The sequence below is a fragment of the Rhinopithecus bieti genome, unplaced genomic scaffold (genome assembly GCF_001698545.2).
Source record: "Rhinopithecus bieti isolate Rb0 unplaced genomic scaffold, ASM169854v2 scaffold_19459, whole genome shotgun sequence".
Taxonomy (NCBI): domain Eukaryota; kingdom Metazoa; phylum Chordata; class Mammalia; order Primates; family Cercopithecidae; genus Rhinopithecus; species Rhinopithecus bieti.
The window spans coordinates 1,870,251-1,894,514 of record NW_016809864.1 but is presented as its reverse complement, the minus strand read 5'-3'; the positions used below and the strand labels follow the sequence as shown (position 1 = coordinate 1,894,514).

General features: G+C 48.7%; 1 protein-coding gene across 5 annotated transcripts in view; it reads left to right on the top strand.

The window, feature by feature from the left end:
* Positions 1-24,264, top strand: part of LITAF (lipopolysaccharide induced TNF factor) — an 82,708-nt gene that overhangs the window by 51,812 nt on the left and 6,632 nt on the right. For 4 of the 5 annotated variants that reach the window (XM_017890681.1, XM_017890684.1, XM_017890683.1 and 1 more), the window contains exons 2-3: positions 19,579-19,803; positions 22,887-23,043. In XM_017890681.1, the coding sequence (XP_017746170.1) occupies positions 19,584-19,803; positions 22,887-23,043 (377 nt within the window). In that variant the 5' untranslated portion in view covers positions 19,579-19,583. Of the gene's footprint in view, positions 1-2,151; positions 2,325-19,578; positions 19,804-22,886; positions 23,044-24,264 lie in introns of those variants that run through there. The other variant, XM_017890685.1, reaches the window with a different exon arrangement.

The window sequence follows — 24,264 nt, the reverse complement described above, 5'->3', positions numbered from 1 at the left end:
TCTCAAAAAAAAAAAAAAAAAAAGTGCATCTCCTGGAGGGGGAAGATCTATGCATACTATTTGGAATTTGTCAATGAGGAAGATTTGTCTTGTCTTATTTAAAAAATAGACACTTCTGTCAGGCGCGAGTTGCTTACGCCTATAATCCCAGCACTTTGGGAGGCTGAGGCGGGTGGATCACTTGAGGTCAGGAGTTTGAGACCAACTTGGCCAACATGGTGAAACCTCGTCACTACTAAATGTACAAAAACTAGCCAGGCATGGTGATGGGTGCCTGTAATCCTGACTACTTGGGAGGTTGAGGCAGGAGACTTGCTTGAACCTGGGAGGTGGAGGCTGGAGTGAGCCAAGATCATGCCACTGTACTCCAGCCTGGGCAAGAGGGACACTCCGTCTCAAAAATAATAATAATGAAATAAACACCTCTTATGAGCTGATGCCATAGGTACCCTGTCATAGATGGGATAGATGTGCCATATGGGCACAGGAGACGTCAGCTGTGCAAGGATGTCAGATGCACGTGGCTTTGTCAAGGCCTGGTGGGGAAATATAGATCACATCGCTTCCCCTGGGGTCGAGGGAGGGTAACGTAATATGGTCCAGTTAGGGAAATATTAATAGAACCTAACTTGCAGACAGGAAGCAATTAGGAAGCAGGAGGAAGGCATATGTCATCAAGGGCTAGATCATGTGTTGTCGGCCAGGGGAAGTGAAACAGGCATGAAAAGCACGTGACAGGTAATGTCCACCACCAGCCTGTTCCCACGTTATCCATAAGTCTTGCCAAAGGCAAGATTGCTGTTTTCTGGAATTTTCAGAGACAGACAGTTAGACTACCTGCAGTCATCTGGAATTTGGCCAGAACAAAGGAAGTAAACAAATAGAAGACTTCCAGATAAGGTAGATATTTATCATCAAAGCAGATGCCCAAGCCTGTTTACTTTACTCAGAGGAGGCGCCCAAGGCAACTATGAGCTCTTACTTTGTGTTACACAGAGTCCTTGCACTCTTGGTTCTGCTGGTGTCCAGGTCCTCAGAGGCTTAGAAGCAGCAAATTGTGGTGGTGGAATGGAGCTGCCATCAGCACCATGTTGGACTGTTGGCAGCCTGGGACAGTGTAGAATCACAGATGTAGACACCAGCGTTTTTCCTTTCCTTTCTCTGTTTTTCTTTCTCTCTCTCTCTTTTTTTCTTTTTTGCAGATTGTAAGAAAGCAGAGAGGAATATGGGATTTTTTTTATTTATTTATTTATTTATTTATTTATTTATTTATAGACGGTGTCTTGCTCTGTTGCCTAGGCTGGAGTGCAGTGGTGCGATCTCAGTTCACTGCAACCTCCACCTCCCAGGTTCAAGCAATTACACCTTAGCCTCTCGAGTGACTGGGACTATAGGCATGCACCACTTTGCCCGGCTAATTTTTGTATTTTTAGTAGAGATGGGGTTTCACCATGTTGGCCAGGCTGGTCTGGAACTCCTGACCTCAGGTGATTCACCCATCTCGGCCTCCCAAAGCGCTGGGATTACAGGCGTGAGCCACCGTACCCAGCCGGGATTGATTTTAAAAAAAGATTAAGGCTGGGTGCAATGGCTTATGCCTGTAATCCCAGCGCTTTGGGAGGATCACTTGAGGCCAGCCTGGACAACATAGTGAGACCCCGTCTCTACAAAAAAATTAAAAATTAAAACAACTAGCCAGTCATGGTGGCATGTGCCTGGAGTCCCAGCTGCTTGAGAGGCTGAAGTGGGAGGATCACTGGAACCCAGGATGCAGTAAGCTGTGATTGCACCACTGCACCGCAGCCTTGGCAACACAGCGTGACCCTGATTGTAAAACAAAGTTCAATGTAAGAGAGAAAAAATAAAAGAAAAAGGTTAAGATACTTTTTTCGGGGGAGTGTTTACAGAGGCTATGGGTCAGAATGAAGCAACACCAGAAGTTATGGAGACTGGGGTTTCTGCTGTGTTTCGACGCGGTTTTTTGTGTTCTTGGGAGAAGATACCCTTGGCGGTGGGCCATGAGACCTTTGATGTGTGTTTACTGTGACGGCGAGTTGTTGGGGTGGATTCTGCGGTGGATGGTTCTCTTGGTATTCTAGGTTTTGAAGCTTATTTTTAGACTCTGAACTCCCCTTCTTGGCGGGAGTTGAATCCCTCTGGGGGTTTTCAAGTTGCTTTTGGACTGCTGGTTGTTGAAACAGAAACCCCTTTTGTGGGGTCCCCCATAAACCCAGGCGCTGGTGCCCACCTCGTGGTGTGAAGGCTCCTGTAACACAACCTCACTCTCCTGGCCCCACACTGCTCACCTGCCCCACGGGACACAGGTACGTGGCTTCTGGGTGTCTGTCTCCGCTGTACCAAGATCTGCCCCCTTGCCCTTGTCCCCAGATCCTCCACTCGCTCCCAGAAACTGTACCCCTCCCCCCAAAAAAAGTCTCCCCTTCATATCTGTCCCACATCTGCCCCTGTTGGTTGACTTTGCCTCCCTATATAGGTCCCATAAGACCGGCCAAGGGAGGGTCCACATCTCCCAATCCCTTGTCCACCACTGGCCTTTAGAATCCACTGGAGGAAAACTGGATCATAGTGCAACATGAAAAAAAAAGAACTTTTGGCCGGACGCAGTGGCTCACGCCTGTAATACCAGCACTTTGGGAGGCCGAGGTGGGCGGATCGCTTGAGGTCAGGAGTTCGAGACCAGCCTGGCCAACATGGTGAAATCCTGTCTCTACTAAACATAAAAAAATTAACTGGGCGTGATGGCAGGCACCTGTAATCCCAGCTATTTGGGAGGCTGAGGCAGGAGAATCGCTTGAACCCGGGAGGCAGAGACTGCAGTGAGCCAAGGTCACAGCACTGCATTCCAGCCTGGGCCACAGAATGAGACTCTGTCTCAAAACAGAGGAAAAAGAACTTTATATTGACAAATAGGATGTTGTTAGTGCAAATTTTGGGGTTGATATAGCGGGAGTGGTAAAGGGAACATCTTACCAAATAGAAATAATTAGAAGCTTTAATCGCTCAGCAAACAGGGAAGGTCCCAGGGCCAGGTGCTGGGCAGGAACATAGAGGGCTGTGATGCCATCACCTTTACCCAGAGACGGGAAGGACCGGGTCGGAGGCCTGGGGAGGGCAGAGACAGGTTTGCAGAGGAGACTCTTTTTTAATTAAAAAAGTATGTATTTTGTAAATATGTAATATTACTATGGCTCAACATACAAAAGACCAACAAGGGTGTAAAAGTGACCAGTGTTTGCCCCACCCCATCCCCTAGTCCACCTGGTTCCCCTCCCTGTAAACACCGACCATTAAGTTCCTTATATATGCCTTTGGAGACATTTTATGCATATTATATACTAGGCCAAACATGGTGGCTCATACGTGTAATCCCAGCGCTTTGAGAGGCCAAGGTGGGAGGATTGCTTGAGCCCAGGAGTTTTGAGACAAGCTTGGTCAACATACTGAGACCCCGTCTCTACAAAAAATAAAAAATTAGCTGGGTGTGGTGGTGCACACCTATAGTCCTAGCTGCTGTGGAAGCTGAGGCAGGAGGATCGCTTGAGTCCAGGAGCTCCAGGCTGCAGTGAGCTGTGATCATGCCACTGTACTCCAACCTGGGCAACCCAGTGAGAACCTGTCTTTAAAAAACCCAGTGAGAGGCGGGCGCGGTGGCTTCACAGCCTGTAATCCCAGGGCTTTGGGAGGCAAATGGGCGGACCACGAGGCACGAGATCGAGACATCCAGGGGGGGGGGGGGGGGGGGGGGGGGGGGGGGGGGGGGCGGGGGGCGGTGGGGGGGAGGGGGCTAACACAACGGTGAAACTCCGTTTCTACTAAAATACAAAACTAGCCGGGCCGGTGGCGGCGCTCTGTAGTCCCAGCTACTCGGAGGCTGAGGCAGGAGAATGGCGTAAACCCGGGAGGCGGGCTTACAGTGAGCTGAGACTCCGGCACTGCACTCCAGCGGGCACAGAGCGAGACTTCCCGTCTCAAAAAAACAACAAAACAAAACAAACCCCAGTGAAAACCTGTTTTTTTTTTAAAAAAAAAATAGACTAGGCATCTTGGCTCATGCCTGTCATCCCAGCACTTTGGGAGGCCGAGGCCAGAGGATCACTCGAGCTCAGGAGTTTGAGACCAGCCTGGCCAACATGTGAAACCCTGTCTCTACTAAAAAGACAAAAATTAGCTGGGTGTGGTGGTGGGCCCAGCTATTCGGGAGACTGAGGCAGAAGAGGTGCTTGAACCTGAGAAGCGGAGGTTGCAGTGAGCCGAGATCACACCACTGCACTCCAGCTTGGGTGACAGAGCAAGACAAAAAAAAAAAAAAAAAAGGTGAATCTTATTCTCTCACCATACACAAATGGTGGCACACTACAAACACTGTCCTGGCTCATTAAACATGATGGTGTATCTTGGTGATGATTGCATTTCCCCAAGTAGAACTCTTCCTTATTTCAGTACCTTGTGGGGAGGGACCATCCCTGATTGGTACCCGTGCCTTGCTGGCGGACTAGGCTTCTGCTGTTATTAGCAACGCTGTAGTGAATACCCCATGTGCTTGTCATTTCGTCATTTCAGTCACATGTGGGGGTTATTGCCAGCACACATTTCTAGAGGAAGAGTTGCTGGACTTGTGCATGTTAAATTTTTTTGGCTGTTTATGTTGCAGGAGCCTCAGTTTATCCATACCCCACGCTAGCTCTCTGTGTGTGTTACCAACATTTTGCTCTTTGCCTGGTGGACGGGTGAAAAATGATACCATGATAATGGCATCGCTTATGGGGTTTAAAAGAAATCTTTTATGGCCAGGTGCAGTGGCTCACTCCTGTAACCCCTGGCCTTTGGGAGGCTGAGGCAGGCGGATCACTTGAGGTCAGGAGTTCGGGACCAGCCTGGGCAACATAGCGAGACCCCGTCTCTACCAAAAATACAAAAAGTTAGCCAGGCATGGTGGTGCACGCCTGTAGTCCCAGCTACTCAGGGGGCTGAGGCATGAGAATTGCTTGAACCCGGGAGGCGGAAGTTGCAGTGAGCCGAGATCGCACCACTGCACGCCAGCTTGGGTGACAGAGTGAGACCCTGTCTCAAAAAAAAAAAAAGAAAAAAGAAAAAGAGCTTTAGAAATGCAGAAAATGGGTACAGTTAATACAGAGAGCTCCCGTATACTGTCACCCAGCATCTACTTCACTACGGGACACTGGCCACAACTGCTTCTCTGACGCTGCTGCATTACCGCTTACCAAACTCCAGGCTTTATTTGGGCATCACCAATTTTTCCGACTAAGCTTTTTCTGTGACAGGGTTCTACGTCGCATTCAGTTGTCACCTCTCTATTCATTCTCCTCTGGTCTTTGACAGTTTCCTGGACTTTCTTGTTTTCCGTGACCTTGACAGTTTTGAGGAGCGCTGGCCTGGTGCCTTGTGGCAGGTTTTCTCATGACTATGTGGGGCTGCGGGTTGAGGGGAGGAAGGCCACAGAGGCCCTTCTCACCTCCTCCTGTCAGTCAGCAGGTGTGTGATGTCATGTGACTTCTCGCTGATGCTATGCAGCCTGATCATCTGTCTCCGTGCGGTTTTAGCTGCATCTCCCTGCTTTAGAGGAGGACTAGAGCGTCGTCTCATGCATGAGGACTTGGGGTGTTGTCTAGGGGAGGGCTGTGGTCAGCTTGATGCGTTAGAGGTTGAGGGGTGGGGGAACCACAGGGCCTTTGTGCAGACCCTGCATTCCTGGGGAGCAGGAAGGAACAGGAAGCATCTTGACATGGAAGGTGGATTTGGAGGAGAGGCAGGTCACTGGAGGGGCTGAGGATCCAGGCTAAGGCAGGAGGAGGATTTTGTTTTGATCTATTTGTTTATTTATTTATTTTGAGATAGGGCTTTGCTGTTTCACCCGGTCAGGAGTGCAAGTGGCATGATCACAGCTCACTGCAGCCCCAAACTCCCGGGCTCAAGTGATTCTCCCACCTCAGCCCTGTGAGTAGCTGGGACTACAAGTGTGCACCACCATGCCCAGCTAATTTTTTTTTTTTTTTTAAAGAGACAGAGTTTTGCCGTTTTACTCAGGCTGGCCTTAAACTCCTGGATTCAAGTGGTCTTTCTGCCTCACCTCCCAAAGTGCTGGGACTACAGGCATGAGCCACTGTGCCTGGAAAGATTAAGCCATTTAGGAGACCTCAGGAAAGGAGCCAGCCGAGAGGGCATGATTGGCAAGAGGGGACATGGTCTGAGCACAGTCCCTCCCGGGGACCACAGGGCCTGCTCCCACCTAGAGATGGCCACGTTCACCAGATTAAAGTGAACTGTGAGCCAGAGGAAGAGGGCTGCTTCTGAGCCCAGGGCGGGTGGACAGATGCCTGGGGGTTAAGGTGGGAGGCTGAGAGGGTCTGATCTTGCCTGGTGCCCTCTGCTGTGGGAAGGGGAAGCGTGCCCTTTGAGAATCTGCAGGGCCAGAGGGGAATCTGGGCAACCCATCTATGAGCGTGGATGGATGAGTTTTCTAACGCATTACCCGGAACTTGGTGGCTTAGGTAACATGAATGTAGTATCTTCCAGTTCTGGAGCCTGAAGTCTGCAGTGGGCTTCACCCACTGCAGATTAAAATCAATGTGTCAACTGGGCGCAGTGGCTCACGCCTGTAATCCCAGCACTTTGGGAGGCCAAGGCGGGCAAATCACCTGAGGTCAAGAGTTTGAGACCAGCCTGGCCAACATGGTGAAACTCCATCTCTACTAAAAATACAAAAATTAGCCGGGCATGGTGTTGGGTGCCTGTAATCCCAGCTACTCAGAAGGCTGGGGCAGGAGAATCGCTTGAACCCGGGAGGCGGAGGTTGCAGTGAGCCAAGATTGCGCTACTGCACTCCAGCCTGGGCAACAGAGCGAGACTTGGTCTCAACAACACAAAAAAAGTAAGTGTCAGCTGGACTGCGCTCCTGGAGGCTCCCAGGGAAAATCCACTGTCTTGCCTTTCCCAGCTTCTGGAGGCCGCCTGCATTTCTTAACTTACGGCCCTTCCTCCGCCTTCAAAGCCAACCGCTTCTTCTATGTTTAAACCCAACAGAGGTCTTGCTCGCCCAGGCTGGAGTGTAGTGGTGTAGCCATGGCTCACTGCAGCCTCAACCCCCGAGACCCAAGCATCCTTCTACCTCAGCCTCCCAAGTAGCTGGAACGATACATGTGCGCTACCACGCCCTGATAATTTGTGTAATTTTTGTAGTGTTGAGGTCTCTCTATGTGGCCAGGGCTGGTCTCGAACTCCTCTACCTTTCTTTTATAAGGACCTTTGTGATTACACTGGGCCTACCTGGCTAATCCAGAATAACCCCCTCATCTCAAGATTCTTAATCACATACACAAAGTCTCTCTTTACCACTTAAGGTCACATATTCAGAGCTTCCAGGGATTCGGCTGTGAACGATTTTGGGGAGCATTATTCTGTCTACCACGCTGGCGGTAGGGGTGGGAAGGTCAGACTGTAGGGGATTTAGCCAAACAAGTGAATGTCTACCTGTGAAGCCGTGGAGGCAGTGGGTACAGAACAGGCCCCTGTGGCGAGATGAGGTCTGTGCCTGGGTCCTCCTGCCTCTCGCAGTGAAGACCCCGTGGGACTGTGGGAAAGTCACCCCCTCTCTGGGTTTTACTGTCCTCTGTAATGACAGCTATGTGTTTACTAGTCACCTGCTTACCCAATGTTCTGGGTGTGTTTTGCTCACTACATTCTCACAGCAGCCCTCTGAAGTGTAAGTACTATTGTTGGCCCATTTTCCAGATGAGGAAACCAACTCACCCCAGTTTGCATACCCCAGAAGTGGCAGAGTTGGGATTTGAACTAAGGAGGCTGGGTCTTAGAGTTTCTGCTCTTAAAGGTTTGATCTGCCTTAAAATTCTGCCATTTTAACTTTTTTTTTTTGAGACAAAGTCTTGCTCTGTGGCCCAGGCTGGAGTGCAGCAATGCGTCTTGACTCACTGCAATCTCCGCCTCCCAAGTTCAAGCCATTCTTTCGCCTCAGCCTCCCAAGTAGCTGGAATTACAGGCACGCACCACCACACCTGGCTAATTTTTACATTTTTAGTAAAGATGGAGTTTTGCCATGGTGGTCAGGCTGGTCTCAAACTCCTGACCTCAGGTGATCCACCCGCCTCGGCCTCCCAAAGTGCTAGGATTACAGGCGTGAGCCACCGTTCCCAGCCTGGAACTACCCGCTTGATATCCTTCCCTAGCCAGAACCAGAACTGGAATGGATGCTGGCCCAAGCAAGCGGTCCCTTCCACTGAGTGATGATTCTAGCAGTGCTGTAAACTTGCACCAAGGAGAAAAAAATGAACCAGTCTTGAGGTTTGGAGACTGCGGCAGTTTTTCTTTCTGACTTCATCTTGTCCATGTGCACACGCCCCCACACTTCCCTTTCAACCTCTGTCCAGCCATGTTTTGTTGTTGTTGTTGTTGTTGTTGTTGTTGTTGTTTTAAGACAGAGTCTTGCTCTGTTGCCCAGGCTGGAGTGCAGTGGCACGATCTCAGCTTACTGCAACCTCTGTCTCCCAGGCTCAAGAAGTTCTTCTGCCTCAGCGTTCCAAGTAACTGGGATTACAGGTGTGTGCCACCACACCTGGCTAATTTTTGTGCTTTTAGTAGAGACGGCGTTTTGCCGTGTTGGCCAGGCTGGTCTCGAACTCCTGACCTCAGGTAATCCGCCTGCCTTGACCTCCCAAAGTGCTGGGATTATAGGCGTGAGCCACTGCGCCCAGCCTGTCCACCCAGTTTTATCCCGACCTAATCCCCTCCTTCGTGGACGTCCTAGGGTGTTAAGAAACAATACACTGCCCCCAGGAATCCTGGAGGAAATGAAGGATTCCAGTTCTTGAGCATATTTGGTGATGTGCTAGCATCTGCACAGTAAATCCTCATGTTACCTTGAGCTGAAATGTGAGGCCATCTGTATGTAGGCTTGTCATTACATAAACATCTTCCCTTACAAGCGTTGTTTCCTCAGATTCTGTGTTAGGGCTATTGGAGTAAGCCCCTCCCATTCATTTCTGCTTTTTCATGGCTACTCCTAAATCTCTCTCTTTTTTTTTTTCTGAGGTAGGGTCTTCTTCTGTTCCCCAGGCTGATGTGCAGTGACACCATTTTAGCTTACTGCAGCCTCAACGTCCCAGGCTCAAGCAATCGAGGGATCCTCCTGTCTCAGCCTTCTGAGTAGCTGGGACTATAGACATGTGCCACCACGCCCAGCTAATTTTTTTGATTTTTAGTAGAGATGGGGTCTCACTATGTTGCCCAGGCCGGTCTCGAACTTCTGAGCTCAAGCGAACCTTCTGCCTTGGCCTCCCAAAATGTTGGGATTTCAGGCATGAGCCACCACGTCTGGCCTGCTCCCAAATCTTCATGCCTTTCCAGATGGATCTTGGTGTCCTTTTTTCATACTTAGTTACTGCTTTCTACAAACTGTTGAAGTACCAGAGTGACCAACTTGTCCCAGTTTGCCTGAGACTTTCCTAGATTTAGCACCAGAAGTCCTGCATCCAGGGAAAAACTCCTCTGTCCAAGGGAGACTGGGACAGTGGGTCACCGTATGAAGCACCCATAACGTTTTGGGCCCTTTCTAGGTGCTGGGATGCAGATTTTAGTGTCAATTCCTGCTCTTATGGGGTCTATGGACCAGATAAAAAGACAGATAAGTAAAGAAAATGCCTTATGACAAGTACAGCAAACAAACCTGAGTTAGTAACAGGTGACATGTACTGAGTGCTTGTGTGTTCCACGTTGCTCTGGGTCCTTTTTGCAAATGGATTCATTTCATCCTCTCCAGAACCTTCTGAGGAAGAAACTATCAGTGTGCCCATTTTACACATGGGAAAACTGAGGCACTAAAGTCATGCCCTGGGGCATGGGGGCGCCTGGATGAACCCAGGGGGTCTGGTTCCAGAGTCTGTGCCCTTGACCTCTGCACCCTATAGAGAGGCTCCAGGAGGAATGAATTCACCCAGGGGCAAGCCAGAGAGGGCTTCTTGGAGGAGGTGACATGCAAGCTGGGATATGATAAGTGGAGAAGAATTTGCCAGACCCATCAGGAAGGAGGCAGACAGAAGAAAGAGTATGCCTGTGACATGTTTGGGGACATCCAAGCAAGGCAGGTGTGGCGGGAGATGCCACGAGAGACTGTGTGGTTGGTAGGGGCACCAGTGCATCCTGGGAATCCTCTCAGTTCTCACAGACTGGGAGCAGGGAGTCACACTAGTGTAGAGCACAATGAGGGGTGTCAGAAAGACCCACGCGGCTTGATTTTAGACGAACAGGGGCCTGGGATGGACTGAACCAAGACCAGCGGCCAACTTGGAGGCTTGAGTTTTAAGGCCTTGGCTTGGGATAGTGAGACTAGAGATTTCCAGCAATATCTCTCCGTGCCCCATCCCCGCCTCCGCTTTTTATTGAAGAGAAGCTCACACAAAGATAACCATTTAAAAGTGAATAATTCAAGGCCAGGCACGGTGGCCCATGCCTGTAATCCCAGCACTTTGGGAGACTGAGGCAGGTGGATCACTTGAGGACAGGAGTTCTAGACCAGCCTGGTCAACATGGTGAAACCCCATCTCTACTAAAAATACAAAAATTAGCTGGGTGTGGTGGTGGGCGCCTGTAATCCCAACTATTACGGAGGCTGAGGCAGAATTGTTTGAGCCTGGGAGGCAGAGGTTGCAGTGAGCCAAGATCGTGCCACTGTACCTGAGCGACCGAGGGGGACTCTGTCTCCAAAAAAAAAAAAAGGAAAATTCAGTGGCATTTAGTAAGTTCATAGCATTGTGCAACCATCAACTTCCATCTGGTTCCAGAACATTTTCATCATCCCCAAAAGAACCCCATCCCCATTTCCTCCCACTGCTGTATACCCATCCCTGGCCACCACTGATGTGCTCTGTATCTCTATGGATTCACCTATTCTGGGTATTTCATGGCGATGGAATCATTTGATGTAGCCTTTTGTGCTTTCAAGGTTCATTCCAGGGCTATCTTGGAGCCCGAATGATCAGTGATAAAACTGCTAGGCCGGCCACCCCGGGCTCCCCGAAGTCTGATCTTTTACTTTGCGTTTAGGATTTAAGGTCATACTTAGCTAGCAGGAGCCATACCATAATCATGAACGTGGTTTTCCCAGGGTGAGGCTTATCCATTGCACTTGCCTGTGATCTCCCCATTAAAAAAAAAAAAGATTCAAGATTTGAGGCAGAACACTGTCCCTTTTGACCTGCAGGTTTGATTCTGCAAACATTGAATGAACCCCTGCTTTGGGCGCACAGGGAGTAAGATGTCGCCCAGGACCTTGTGAGCGCCTGAAGTAGCAAATTCCACTGGCCTATTCCAGAGAATTGAGGCTGTTTAGGCTGAATTGTTTATTAGCAGATCTGTTGCTGAAAGTGAGGACCCTGTGGAGTTAATTTCTACGTCCCGAGGATTTCAGATCAATGCATCAGGGTGTGGATGATCGCTGGGTCTGACACTGTGGCTTCTCCCTGGGGGTTCCTGGGTTTTTTGCCTCCGCTTTTAACAGAGTGATATTAACAAAACAGGCCGGGCGTGGTGGTTCATGCCTGTAAGCCTAGCATTTTGGGAGGCTGAGGCGGGTGAATCACTTGAGGTCAGGAGTTTGAGAGCGGCCTGGCCAACATGGTGAAACCCCTGTCTCTAGTAAAAATACAAAAAATTAGCTGGCTTTAGTGATGCGTGCCTGTAACCCCAGCTTCTTGGGAGGCTAAGGCAGGAGAATTGTTTGAACCTTGGAGGCAGAGGTTGCAGTGAGCTGAGATCATGCCACTGTGCTCCAGCCTGGGCAACAGAGTGAGACTCTGTCTCAAACAAAAACACAAACAAAACTGAGATGCAGATGCTCTCTGGGTTGACAAGCACGCCCCTCCCCCTCAACACCCCCCAACCTTTTCTCTTTTGCTAAGGGCTTGAAGCAGTAAAGATGCAGCTGTGGCCAGTCTGCCTCCAGGGAAGTTCTGAACTCTCTCCCCTTTCTTTGTTTTTCTCCCCAATATGAGAGGGCTAAGCTTTGTGGCTTTACACCCTCGGCCCATCATTAAAGTTCTGTTGCCTGTTTACTAAGAAGCAGGTCACTTTGAGTTGCAAAGTGCCCAGTGACAAAATGAATTGGAACCCATCATTGGCAGATATTTTTTGCATGCCATCACAAGTATGTGGCGCAAGTATGTGGCGTGAAAGTGCGCAGTAAATGCACTTTCATGTATTAGGGAGGCAGAAAGAAAGGTGAGCCCTCCAGAGTTCAAATGTGTCAAATGTGTTGCTTCCACTGAGGGTGTATTTTCCTTTCATGATTTTTCTGTTTTTAAAAAATTTCTGGCCAGGCAGGGTGGCTCACACCTGTAATCCCAGCACTCTGGGAGGCCAAGGCAGGCTGATCACCTGAGGTTGGGAGTTTGAGACCAACCTGGCCAACATGGTGAAACCCTGTCTCTACTAAAAAATACAAAAATTAGGCCGGGCGCAGTGGCTCACGCCTGTAATCCCAGCACTTTGGGAGGCCGAGGCAGGTGGATCACGAGGCAGGAGATCGAGACCATCCTGGCTAACACGGTGAAACCCCATCTCCACCAAAAATTCAAAAAATTAGCTGGGCGTGGTGGCGGGCACCTGTAGTCCCAGCTACTCGGGAGGCTGAGGCAGAAGAATGGTGTGAACCCGGGAGGCGGAGCTTGCAGTGAGCCAAGATCGTGCCACTGCACTCCAGCCTGGGCGACAGTGCGAGNAAAAATTAGTCAGGCGTATTGGCAGGCTAAAAAAAAATTATTATTATAATTTTTTGTTGAGAGATATGGCCTCACTCTGTCACCCAGGCTGGAGTACAGTGGTGTGATCACACCTCACTGTAACCTCTAACTCCCAGGCTCGAGCAATCCTCCCACCTCAGCTTCCTGAATAGCTGGGACTACAAGTTCGTGCAATCATGTCTGGCTAATACATATTTTTTAATTTAAAAAAATTTTTTTAAAGATTGTTTTTATATATGATTTTGTGACTCTACTTTTTTTTTTCTTTTTGTTTTGAGACAGGGTCTCACTCTGTCACCCAGGCTGGAGAGCAGTGGCGTGATCATAGCTTATTGCAGTCTCAAACTCCTGGGCTCAAGTGATCCTCCTACCTTAGTCTCCGGAGTAGCTGGGACCACAGGCGCCTGCTACCACGTCCGGCTGATTTTTGTATCATTTGTAGAGACACGGTCTGAATTTGTTTCCCAGGCTGGTCTCAAACTCTTGGGCTCAAGTGATCCGCCCATCTCGGCCTCCCAAAGTGCTGGGATTACAGATGTGATCCACCATGCCTGGGCAAGAATCCCTTTCGTTGAACAAATTGTTGAGAGTTGGAGTGAGGAAAACTTTTGGCTGAAAGGGACCCCAAGATATCCCAAGTGGCATATTTATAGATGTGAAAGTGATTCCACAGCTGGGAATGTCAGTTCCAAATTCTCCATGGATCAGGAGTGCCTCCTTTTCCTTTGCTGTCACCACCGGTCACATTTGGCTAGTTAATTTCTGGGCTCCAGTGCAGCATGGAAACGCGGGGCCCTTTGTTCAAAAAGTGTTCAGAATTTCTTTTCTTTTTTTTGAAATGGAATCTCACTCAGTCACCCAGACTGGAGTGCAGTGGCACAATCTTGGCTCACTGCAGCCTCCATCTCCCAGGTTCACAGTGTGGAGAGGCTGGGCACGGTGGCTCACGCCTGTAATCGCAGCACTTTGAGAGGCTGAAGCAGGAGGATCGCTTGAGCCCAGGAGTTTGTGACCATCCTGGGCAGCATAGGAAGACCCTGTCTCTAAGAAAAATTAAAAAGTTATAGCCAGGCATGGTGACACACACCTGTAGTCCCAGCTGCTCCAGAGGCTGAGACGGGAGGATTGTTTGAGTCTACGAGTTACAGGCTGTGGTGAGCTATGATCGTGCCACTGTACTCCAGCCTGGGCAACAGAGGGAGACCCTGTTTCTCGCTCTCTCTTTCTCTCTGTCTTTCTCTCTTTCTTTCTAAAAGACATTGTGGAGAGTATGTGTGTGAGTTTAGGGTGAGGGGGACTAATTGCTGTTCCTAAGAGTTTCATAGTTGGGGGGGTGATAAGGAGGGGATGGGGGGTGATGAGGAGAGGGATGGTTAGTGGGTGGGCCTCTTATCCCAGGAGATAAGCCAAATTGAAACGAAGGCACAAAACAAGAAAAACAAAATGGGACTAACCGTGGTGGCATTTTCTGGCCTTGGGGCCTCAGAGAGGGAAGACTGTGGAATTTATTTAGAAAACTTCCAAACTAGCGGTTATGAGTCTTTTTTTACTATTCTGGCCTATTGCTCTTATTCTTTTCAGAATTATAAGTGTGTTTGTGTGGCTGTTTGATCTCAAAGCAATGCTCAAAAAAGGCAGTGTCTCAAAGTCCCAGAAGATAAGATGTGACCACATGAAAGATGGTCTCAATAAAGGGGGAGAGGCAGTGGCCAAAGCCTTAATTTCCAGAATGAGAAATTGGGGTCCACCCATCCTTTAAGGGTCATCAAAAGAAAGCTCCTGTCCTCCCATCCCCCACACCTGTTTGTTGACTCTTTAAAGATGCAATTTCCTGACTTTGGGAGGAGAGGCCGTGGTTTTTGCAGGAATTGCGCTGCTGCTGAGTTCAGCCATTGCCTCTTGGAGGTTTAGGATGCCCCAGGCCTTGTTTTCCCTCAAAGCATTCCGTTGGCAATCAGAAGCAACCATGCTCCTTGAAGATTTCTGTACACACTGGCTTTTTCTCGTCTTGTAAGTTTTTATACGAGTCAGTTTTCATCATAAATCTTGGAGGTGGGTCTGGGGCTGTGATGGCGAGTCCTAGAGGTTCAACCCGGATGTAGGTCACTCTAGAGCCCCAGGGTGCCCTGTCGTTCCCTTTGCTGGAAGTTTCAGCAAGGCCAGAAGCAGACATCAGGGGTTCCCGGGGGCATCTGGGAGGGATGTCAGCTGACTTTAGGGGCAAGCTGGGACTTCTGCATTTCCATTCCTTTGTGTCAGAGGAAACTAGCAACATGTCTCAAACCACTTTACACCATCAGTCTCAGTGTTAAACCCGAGCCTGTTTTCACAAACGCCTCCTGTGATCTCATTACACCCCCACCCTGCCCTCCTGCTTCTGTGGCTTTCTCTGCTTTGCTTCTTGCTCCTCTGAGAGACCTTCTGTCTTGTCTGTCTTTTCTGGGGTTGGGCCTTTCCCCTTCTCTGTAACCTTCTGTGACTCCCATGGCTCATAGCTTTGCTGTGTATTAGGAGCAGAAAGCAAGCTTCCTTACGTCATTTAATATTTTTTAGTAGCTACATTTTTCTTTTTTTTTTTGAGATGGAGTCTCGCTCTGTGGCCCGGGCTGGAGTGCAGTAGCGCGATCTCGGCTCACTGCAACCTCTGGCTCCCGGGTTAAGCGCTGGGATTATAGGCGTACGCCACCATACCCGGCTAATTTTTTATTTTTAGTAGTGATGGGGTTTCACCATGTTGGCCAGGCTGGTCTCGAACTCCTGACCTCAAATGATCCACTCGTCTCAGCCTCCCAAAGTGCCAGGATTACAGGCATGAGCCAGGATTACAGGCATGACCGCGCCCGGCCACCACATTTTATTTATTTATTTATTTATTTATTTATTTATTTATTTATTTATTTTTGAGACAGAGCTAATTCTGTTGCCCAGGCTGGAGTGGAATGGCATGATCTCAGCTCAGTGCAGCCTCCGTCTCCCAGGTTCAAGCTATTCTCGTGCCTCAGCCTCCTGAGTAACTGGGATTACAGGCACCCAATACCACGCCTGGCTAATTTTTGTATTTTTAGTAGAGACGGGGCTTCGCCATGTTGTCTAGGCTGGTCTCAAACTCCTGACCTCAGGTGATCCGCCCGCCTCGGCCTCCTAAAGTACTGGGATTACAGGCGTGAGCCACCGTGTCTGGCCTCTTTTTTTATTGATTGATTGATTGATTGAGACAGAGTCTTGCCCAGGCGCAGTCACAGGTCACTTGAACTCCTAAGCTTAAGTGTTTCTCCCATCTTGGCCTCCCAAGTAGCTGGGACCACAGGGGTGCACCACCATGTCTGGCTAATGTTTAATTTTTTTTTGTAGAGACAGTGTCTCCCCATGTTGCCCAGGTTGATGTAGAACTCCTGGGCTCAAGCCATCCTCCTGCCTCAGCCTCCCAAAGTGCTGGGATGGCAGGTGTAAGCCACCATGCCCGGTCTAGTAGCCACATTTTGAAATGTACAAAGAAACAGGTGAAATTAACAATACACTTAACTTCATATATCTAAGCTGTGGCCATTTTAACATATCAATATAAGAAATTATTAATGAGATATTTTACATTCATTTTTTTCCTACTAAGTTTTGAAACCCAGGGTGTGTTTTTACATTGACATTCTATCCCAAATTGAATGCTAAATTTTTATCAAAAAACATTTTGATCTATATTCAGTGGTTATCAACTTTACTATTGAAAAAGTGGATTCACATACCCAAGGCGTCCCAGACTTCCATGAAAGCTTCCCAATAATTGAATTGTTAGTTTTTAAGTTTAAATTGCTTAAACTTAAATACAAGTAAAATTCATTGGCAAGTAAAAGATGAAAGAAAGCTAAAAAAAAAAAAATTCAGTTCCTCCCTCACACTAGCTCAATTCTTTTTTCTTTTAGAGATAGAGTGTCGCTCTGTCACCCAGGCTAGAGTGCAGTGGCATGATTATGGCTCACTGTAGCCTCCACCTCCTAGGCTCAAGTGATCCTCCTACCTCAGCCTCCTGGGTAGCTGAGACCACAAGCGTGCACTACCATGCCTGGCTAATTTTTTTAATTTTTAAAATTTTGTAGAGACACGGTCTCACTATGTTGTCTAGGCTGGTCTTGAACTCCTGGGCTCAAGTAATCCAACTGCCTCCACCTCCCAAAGTGCTGGAATTACAGTCATAAGCCCCTGTGCCCGGCCATAAACCACATTTTAGGTACCCAACAGCCCTACGTGACTGTTGGCTACTATATCGGGCAGCAGATACAGAGCATTTCAATCATCACAGAAGGTTCTGTTGGACGGCACTCTCTGATGATAGAATGAAGTCTTGAACACGTGTTCTCCAAGAGACCTTCAGAGTTTTCTGGAACGCAGCCCCAACCCATCTTTACTTACTGACTTTCTTTTTATCATGTTCACTCCCCGTGCCTCTATTCCACTTTGTTTTGTTTGTTTTTGAGACAGAGTGTCGCTCTGTTGCCCAGGCTGGAGTGCAGTGGCGTGATCATGGCTCACTGAGGCCTCAACCTCCTAGGATTAAGCAGTCCTCCTGCCTCAGCCTCCTAAGTAGCTGGGATTACAGGTGTGTGCCACTACACCTGGCTAATTTTTTTATTCGTTGTAGAGACAGGGTCTCACTATGTTCCCCAGACTGGTCGTGAATTCCTGGGCTCAAGTGTGCCTCCTACCTCAACCTCCCAAAGTGCTGGGATTACAGGCATGAGCCACTGCACCCAGCCTTTTTTTTTTTTTTTTTTTTGAGACGGGTCTGGCTCTGTTGCCCAGGCTGGAGTGCAGTGGCCGGATCTCAGCTCACTGCAAGCTCCGCCTCCTGGGTTCATGCCATTCTCCTGCCTCAGCCTCCCAAGTAGCTGGGACTACAGGCGCCCGCCATCACGCCCGGCTAATTTTTTGTATTTTAGTAGAGACGGGGTTTCACCGTGTTGGCCAGGATGGTCTCGATCTCCTGACCTCGTGATCCGCCCGTCTCGGCCTCCCAAAGTGCTGGGATCACAGGCGTGAGCCACCGCGCCCGGCCCCAGCCGTTTTGTTTTGTTTTGTTTTGTTTTGTTTTGTTTTGTTTTAGAGATGGGGGTCTCACCATGTTGCCCAGGCTAGTCTTGAGATCCTGCCTGGGCTCAGGCTATCCTGCCACGTTGATCCCACAAAGTGCTGGGATTACAGGTGTGAGCCACCTCACCTGGTGTCTGTTTCCACTTTGAGGTGAATACCCGTTCTTCGGTTCCTCCAGAGAAGTCTCCTCCTTGGGGCTTGGTTTAGAGGCAGGGCTTCCGAGAAGGACTCTACCCTTCTCCCTGCAGTGGGATTAATTGCTGCCTTGGCTTCCCACGAGTTCTAGAAAATGAGGCAGACAGTGTAGGGAGAGGGGAGAGGTGGCAGGCCTGTCCGAGCCCTGTGCTGTGGCTCGCTGCCCTGGAGCCTCGTTTCCCATTTCTCCCGAGACAGATTTGAATGGCTCTTCTAAGGCAGCCTGAACGCTGCCCAGTTAGAAAAACAGCCACACAAAGAACAGCACTGTGTCTGCCTCCAGCTGTCCCATGGCTGCTGGAGCATGGAACGTCAGACAGGAGCACACTCTGGGTGCAGGGTGTAATTCTAGGCGAGCAGCAGCTCTGCCAAGGCTGGAGGGAAATCCTTTCTTTGCCCTCACAAAAGAAAATGTGTGCCTGGCTGCTCTGGTGCTCATTTTTCAAAATGGGAACTGGAGTCTATGTGTATTTCCTTCTTAAAAAGCTATAACACACAGGCTGGGCGCAGTGGCTCACACCTTTAATCCCAACACATTGGGAGGCCAAGGCAGGAGGATCACTTGCACCCAGGAGCTCAAGACCAGCCTAGACAGTAAAGTGAGCCTCCCGTCTCTACAAAAAATAAAAACATTAGCCGAGCGCAGGGACGCGTGCCTGTCGTCCCTGGGAGGCTGAGGCAGGAAGATCACCTGAGCCTGGGTGGTGGAGGCTGCAGTGAGCTGAGATCGCACCACTGCACTCTAGCCTGGGTGACAGAGTGAGATCTTGTCTCAAAAAAATAAAACAAAACACAAAACAAAACTATAACACACATACTAAAAAGTATATACATTTTAATTGTACAACTCAGCTTTTTACAGACTGAACATACCTCTGTAACTAGCCCCAGGTGAAGAAAGAGAACAGGACCCGCCCCTGCAAAGGCCCCTCGTACCCCTTTCCAGATTCTTCTTCCTCTCCCAAGAGTAACCGCCCCATGGATTCATTTTGCCTATTTCTAACCTTTATTTAAATAGCATCATACAGTGTTCATTTTGTGACATCTGGCCCCTTTGCTATTTGCGATGCGATAGTTTGTGGTTGGTTTTTGAATGCCTTTGTCTCTTCCGTTACCTGAAACAGTTAGTGAAAACCATAGTGGTTTAAAACCAAAAAAAAAAAAAAAGAAGAAACATCAGATATGGAAGATAGGTCATTGTCTGGTAATGGTTTAAGATATGAAGAAGAAATAACTCATATTTGGTTGATGTTTCCCCTTGGGATTTTCCAGGTTTTGGTGATTTTTGGTAGTAATTATTTACTTTTTGATTTTTATTTAGGGAATCCATTAAGATAATAATTCTGGGGTCTTGAAGGACATTAACCCTCTTCCTGGGTTTTGGACAAAGCTGGATTGAAGTCATTTTCTCAGAATTTCTGTTTGCCAGAAAGAAAATTGAAGACTTGGGTGAAAAAGAGAGAGGGAGAGATCAATTGAATTTCTTATCTGTTATGTTCTGTTTCTGTTTTAGGTAAAATGTCGGTTCCAGGACCTTACCAGGCGGCCACTGGGCCTTCCTCAGCGCCATCTGCACCTCCATCCTATGAAGAGACAGTGGCTGTTAACAGTTATTACCCCACGCCTCCAGCTCCCATGCCTGGGCCAACTACGGGGCTTGTGACAGGGCCTGATGGGAAGGGCATGAATCCTCCTTCGTATTTTACCCAGGCAGCGCCCATCCCCAATAACAATCCAAGTACGTGTGGCCTCCCAGGCCTCCCTTACCATTCCTTGGCCCTCCACCCTGGGAGTCAGGAGAGTGGGAATCAGGAGAGTGACAGAAGTGACTCTGCCAAAGAGTCTGAGTGAAGTGCCAGTACGTTCCAGTTTTATCCCCTTACCTTGAAATTGCACACACAGTCTTTTTTTTTTTTTTTTTTTAATTGAGATGGAGTCTCGCTCTGTCGCCCAGGCTGGAGTGCAGTGGCGTGATCTCCGCTCACTGCAAGCTCCACTGCCTCCCGGGTTCACGCTGTTCTCCTGCCTCAGCCTCCCTAGAAGCTGGGACTACAGGCACCCGCCATCAGGCCCAGCTAATTTTTTTTTTGTATATTTAGTAGAGACGGGATTTCACCGTGTTCGCCAGGATGGTCTCGATCTCCCCACCTCGGCCTCCCAAAGTGCTGGGATTACAGGCATGAGCCACCGTGCCCGGCCACACACAGTCTTTTAGATTCCGTGTTGGTGAGGCTCATGGCTTTTCCATAATGAAGTATGGTTTAGGATCTTTCCCATGATCATCATATATGAATCCTTTGGCACGTCTCATAGAGGCACAACCAACTTTCTTCTGAGAATGGGAGTTTGTGTCTTAAGGGCCCCACCTTTCCTCCTAAGGTCTGATGCAGAACTTCTGCCCTGAGGCCAGGGCCGAGGTAGGAACAGGGAGAAGAAACTGGCCTGAGTAGTGTGTGATGGTGTTTTCATACCAGCTCGCCCTCAATGCAAGTTGCTCTTCTGCTTTTGAGCAACTAGATGGTCCCTGTCCTTGGGTGCTTTCTTTTGCCCAAGTGTGCCCTGGTATGTCACTGCTTCAGTATCACAAGCAGTTCTGGAAGAAATCTTTAGCTCAGAGAGGGGACCCGTGAATCAGACCGCCTGGGTTCACATAACCTCCTTGTGCCTCCGCTTCCCCATTTGTAAAATAGGTTTCATCCAGTACCTATTTACAAATATCAGTGGGTTGTTAACATGAAAGGAAGTTCTGTGTGCCAAATACAGACTACTCATTCGATAAAAGTGAATTCTTATTGTTGTGTTCAAGTTATTTTGAACCGTTGAGCTGGATTCTTAGACCATCCTGTGATCAATAGATAGTTTCTTCTTCTTTTTTTTCTTTTTTTGGAGACAGGGTCTTACCAAGTTGCCCAGGCTGGAGTGCAGTGGTGCCATCATGGCTCACTACAGCCTGGACCTCCTGGGCTCAAGTGATCATCCCACCTCAGTCTCTGGAATAGCTGAGGCTACAGGGATACACCACCACACCTGGCTAATTTTTAAATTTTTGTGGAAACGGGATCTCACTGTTACCAGGCTGATCTTTAACTCCTGAACTTAAACAATCTTCCCACCTCCCTTGGCCTCCCAAAGTGTTAGAATTATCAGCATGAGCCACAGAGCCTGGCCCAAATAACTTATTTTTGAACCCCAAAAACACTTAATAAAATGTATGAACTGGGTGTGGTGGCTTGTGCCTGGAATCCTAGCTACTGAGGCAGGAGGATCACCTGAGGCCAGGAGTTCCAGATCAGCCTGAGTGACATAGTGAAACATTGTCTCTATGAAAATAAAATTAGCCAAGTGTGATGGCTTGCACCTGTAGTCCCAGCTACTTGGGAGGCAGAGGTGGGAGGATTGCTTGAGCCCAGGAGGTTGATGCTCCAGTGAGCTATGATTGTACCCCTGCACTCCAGCCTGGGCAACAGAACAAAACCCTGTCCCCTCCTCAAGAAATTTCACATAAGTGCTCAAGTATGATTCAATACTACTTTTCTGAAAGGAGGGTCTTTCTATGAGTGTTATTAAGTTCAGTTAACTCTGTGTAGTAATATTCTCCTAATCCATTTGTTACATAAACGACATTCTAACAACATAAAAAGGAACAGAAGGAAGTTGCTTTGACAAAAATATGAGCTTAACAACTGAAGTGCTTGATGATTGTCATCACCCTGGATTCTCTTTTTTTGAGATAGAGTCTTGTTCTGTTGCCCAAGCTGGAGTGCAGTGGCGTGATCTCAGCTCACTGCAACCTCTGTCTCCCGGGTTCAAGTGATTCTCCTGCCTCAGCCTCCCAAGTAGCTGGGACTACAGGCGCGCGCCACCATGCCTGGCTAATTTTTGTCTTTTGAAACGGTTTCACCATGTTGGCCAGGCTGGTCTCCTGACCTCCGGTGATTCACCCGCCTCGGCTTCCCAAAACCAAGGGATGTGCTGGGATTACAGGTGTGAGCCACCGCACCCGGCATGGATTCTCTTCTGATTCTTGTGAATGTTCAGACATGGTTTCACATAGTTTTTTCTTCCGAGCATTATTTCATATTTTCATTTCTTGTATCAACACAGTTCACGAGCTTATTGTCTTACAGAGTTGACCTGCGTTTCCTGGCTTGGTAAACTCTACCCTTATCATTGGGTATCAGAGTTTATCAAAGGGTCTGTGTAAAAAGAGTGGATTGTTTATCAAGGGCTGCTAGGCACAGTGTGAGGCTGGTTAAAATTTATTTATTTATCTTTGAGACTGAGTCTCGCTTTGTTGCCCAGACTGGAGTGCAGTGGCGCAGTCATGATTTACTGCAGCCTCAATCTCTCAGATTCAAGTGATCACCTTGACTCACCTCAGCCTCCTGAGTAGCTGGGACTACAGGCATGCACCACCATGCCGGGCTAATTTTTATAGTTTTTTGTAGAGATGAGGTCTTATCATGTTGCCTAGGCTGATCTCAAATTCCTAGGCTCAAGTAATCCTCCCACCTCGGCCTCCCAAAGTGTTGGCATTACAGGCGTGAGCCACCACGCCCGGTCCTCCTTTTTTTTGAGGCTGAATCATATTCTGGTGGATGGAGAAACCTCACTGTGTTAATTCATTGGTCCATCAATGGACACTTGTGTTCCTTCCCCTTTTGGCTCTCATAGGTAGCCAAACGATGAACGCATGCTTTGAACACGGATGTACAAATGTAATATTTGCTGGCATCCCTGCGTTCCTCTCTTTGTCCTGTTGTGAATGCTATTGGCCTTGTTTCCTGAGCAGCCTGTGTTTGTCCCTCTGCCTTTCATCAGTTACCGTGCAGACGGTCTATGTGCAGCACCCCGTCTCCTTTTTGGACCGCCCTGTCCAAATGTGCTGTCCTTCCTGCAACAAGATGATCGTGAGTCAGCTGTCCTATAATGCCGGTGCCCTGACCTGGCTGTCCTGCGGGAGCCTGTGCCTGCTGGGGTGAGTCTGCCTCCCACTTGGCCCCAAGCCCTCCTGCCCTTCTCTCGGGGTGCTGGCGGGGGGGTGGGTTCTCAACTGCACCATGCTTGGCATTCAGGGCCAGACATTTGTGTTGTTTTTTTTTGAGATGGAGTCTCACTGTGTCGCCCAGGCTGGAGTACAGTGGGGCAATCTCGGCTCCCTGCAACCCCCACTGCTCAGGTTCAAACGATTCTCCTGCCTCAGCCTCCTGCATAGCTGGGATTATAGGGGTACACAACCACGCCCAGCTTATTTTTGGTAGAGTCGGGGTTTCACCATCTTGGCCAGGCTGGTCTCGAACTCCTGACCTCAGGTGATCTGCCCGCCTCAGCCTCCCAAAGTGCTGGGATTACAGGCATGGGTCACCATGCCTGACCCAAGACATTTCTTGATTGTAGGGGGTGTCCTGTGCATTGTAGGATGTCGAATAGCGTCCCTAGTCCCCCACCCGCTTGATGCCAGGAGCACTACGCTCCCCACTTCTGACCAAAAATACCCCCTGGGAGGCCAAGTCATCCCTGCTGCTCTTAAGTCTATCAGTCCCCAGAAATTGGTCTTCCGTCTTTTCTTCTTGCTTATCTGCGTGTAGAGACAAGCTTCACAGCTGCTTCCAGCTGTGTGTAGGGCAATACCCTCAGGGATTCCTTTTTCTTCTAGAATTTCATGACCTAAATAATAATGTTTGCTGGAGCCTGAGGGAAGCTTTAAACAATCTGTACATTAAAATTCTTCATAGGAATTGCTTCAAAACTTCTTATCCTTTCATGACCCAAAGTATTTTTCCCATTGCCCATGCAGGGGAATTATGTAAATATTTATGTCTGCACCCAGGGTATTATGTTTAAAGAGATAATAGTTTCTGTTCTGGGAGAAAAATCTGAGGAAACACAATCAATTTTTTGTTTCCCACCGAGCAGGTAAAAGTAGCTTCCTTATTCCTGGCCACGTGAGCCACTCAGAAAACCCCAAGGGGCTTCATTCTTTTCCTTGAAGGAACCGATGTTTGTGAGTTTCAGGAGCCTCAAGCAACCGGCACATTCCTCCACATTGTCCTTTGGTGACTTGAGGTTGAGAAGGAACAATATTTCTCTTCCTAACTTCAGTAAGAGGCTCAGAGTCCCGGAGAGTTTAGTTAACTTCCTTGAGGTCATGTGTTAAATAAGGAAGGAAGGAGACAAAACAGCTTTCTGGGCACCTGAT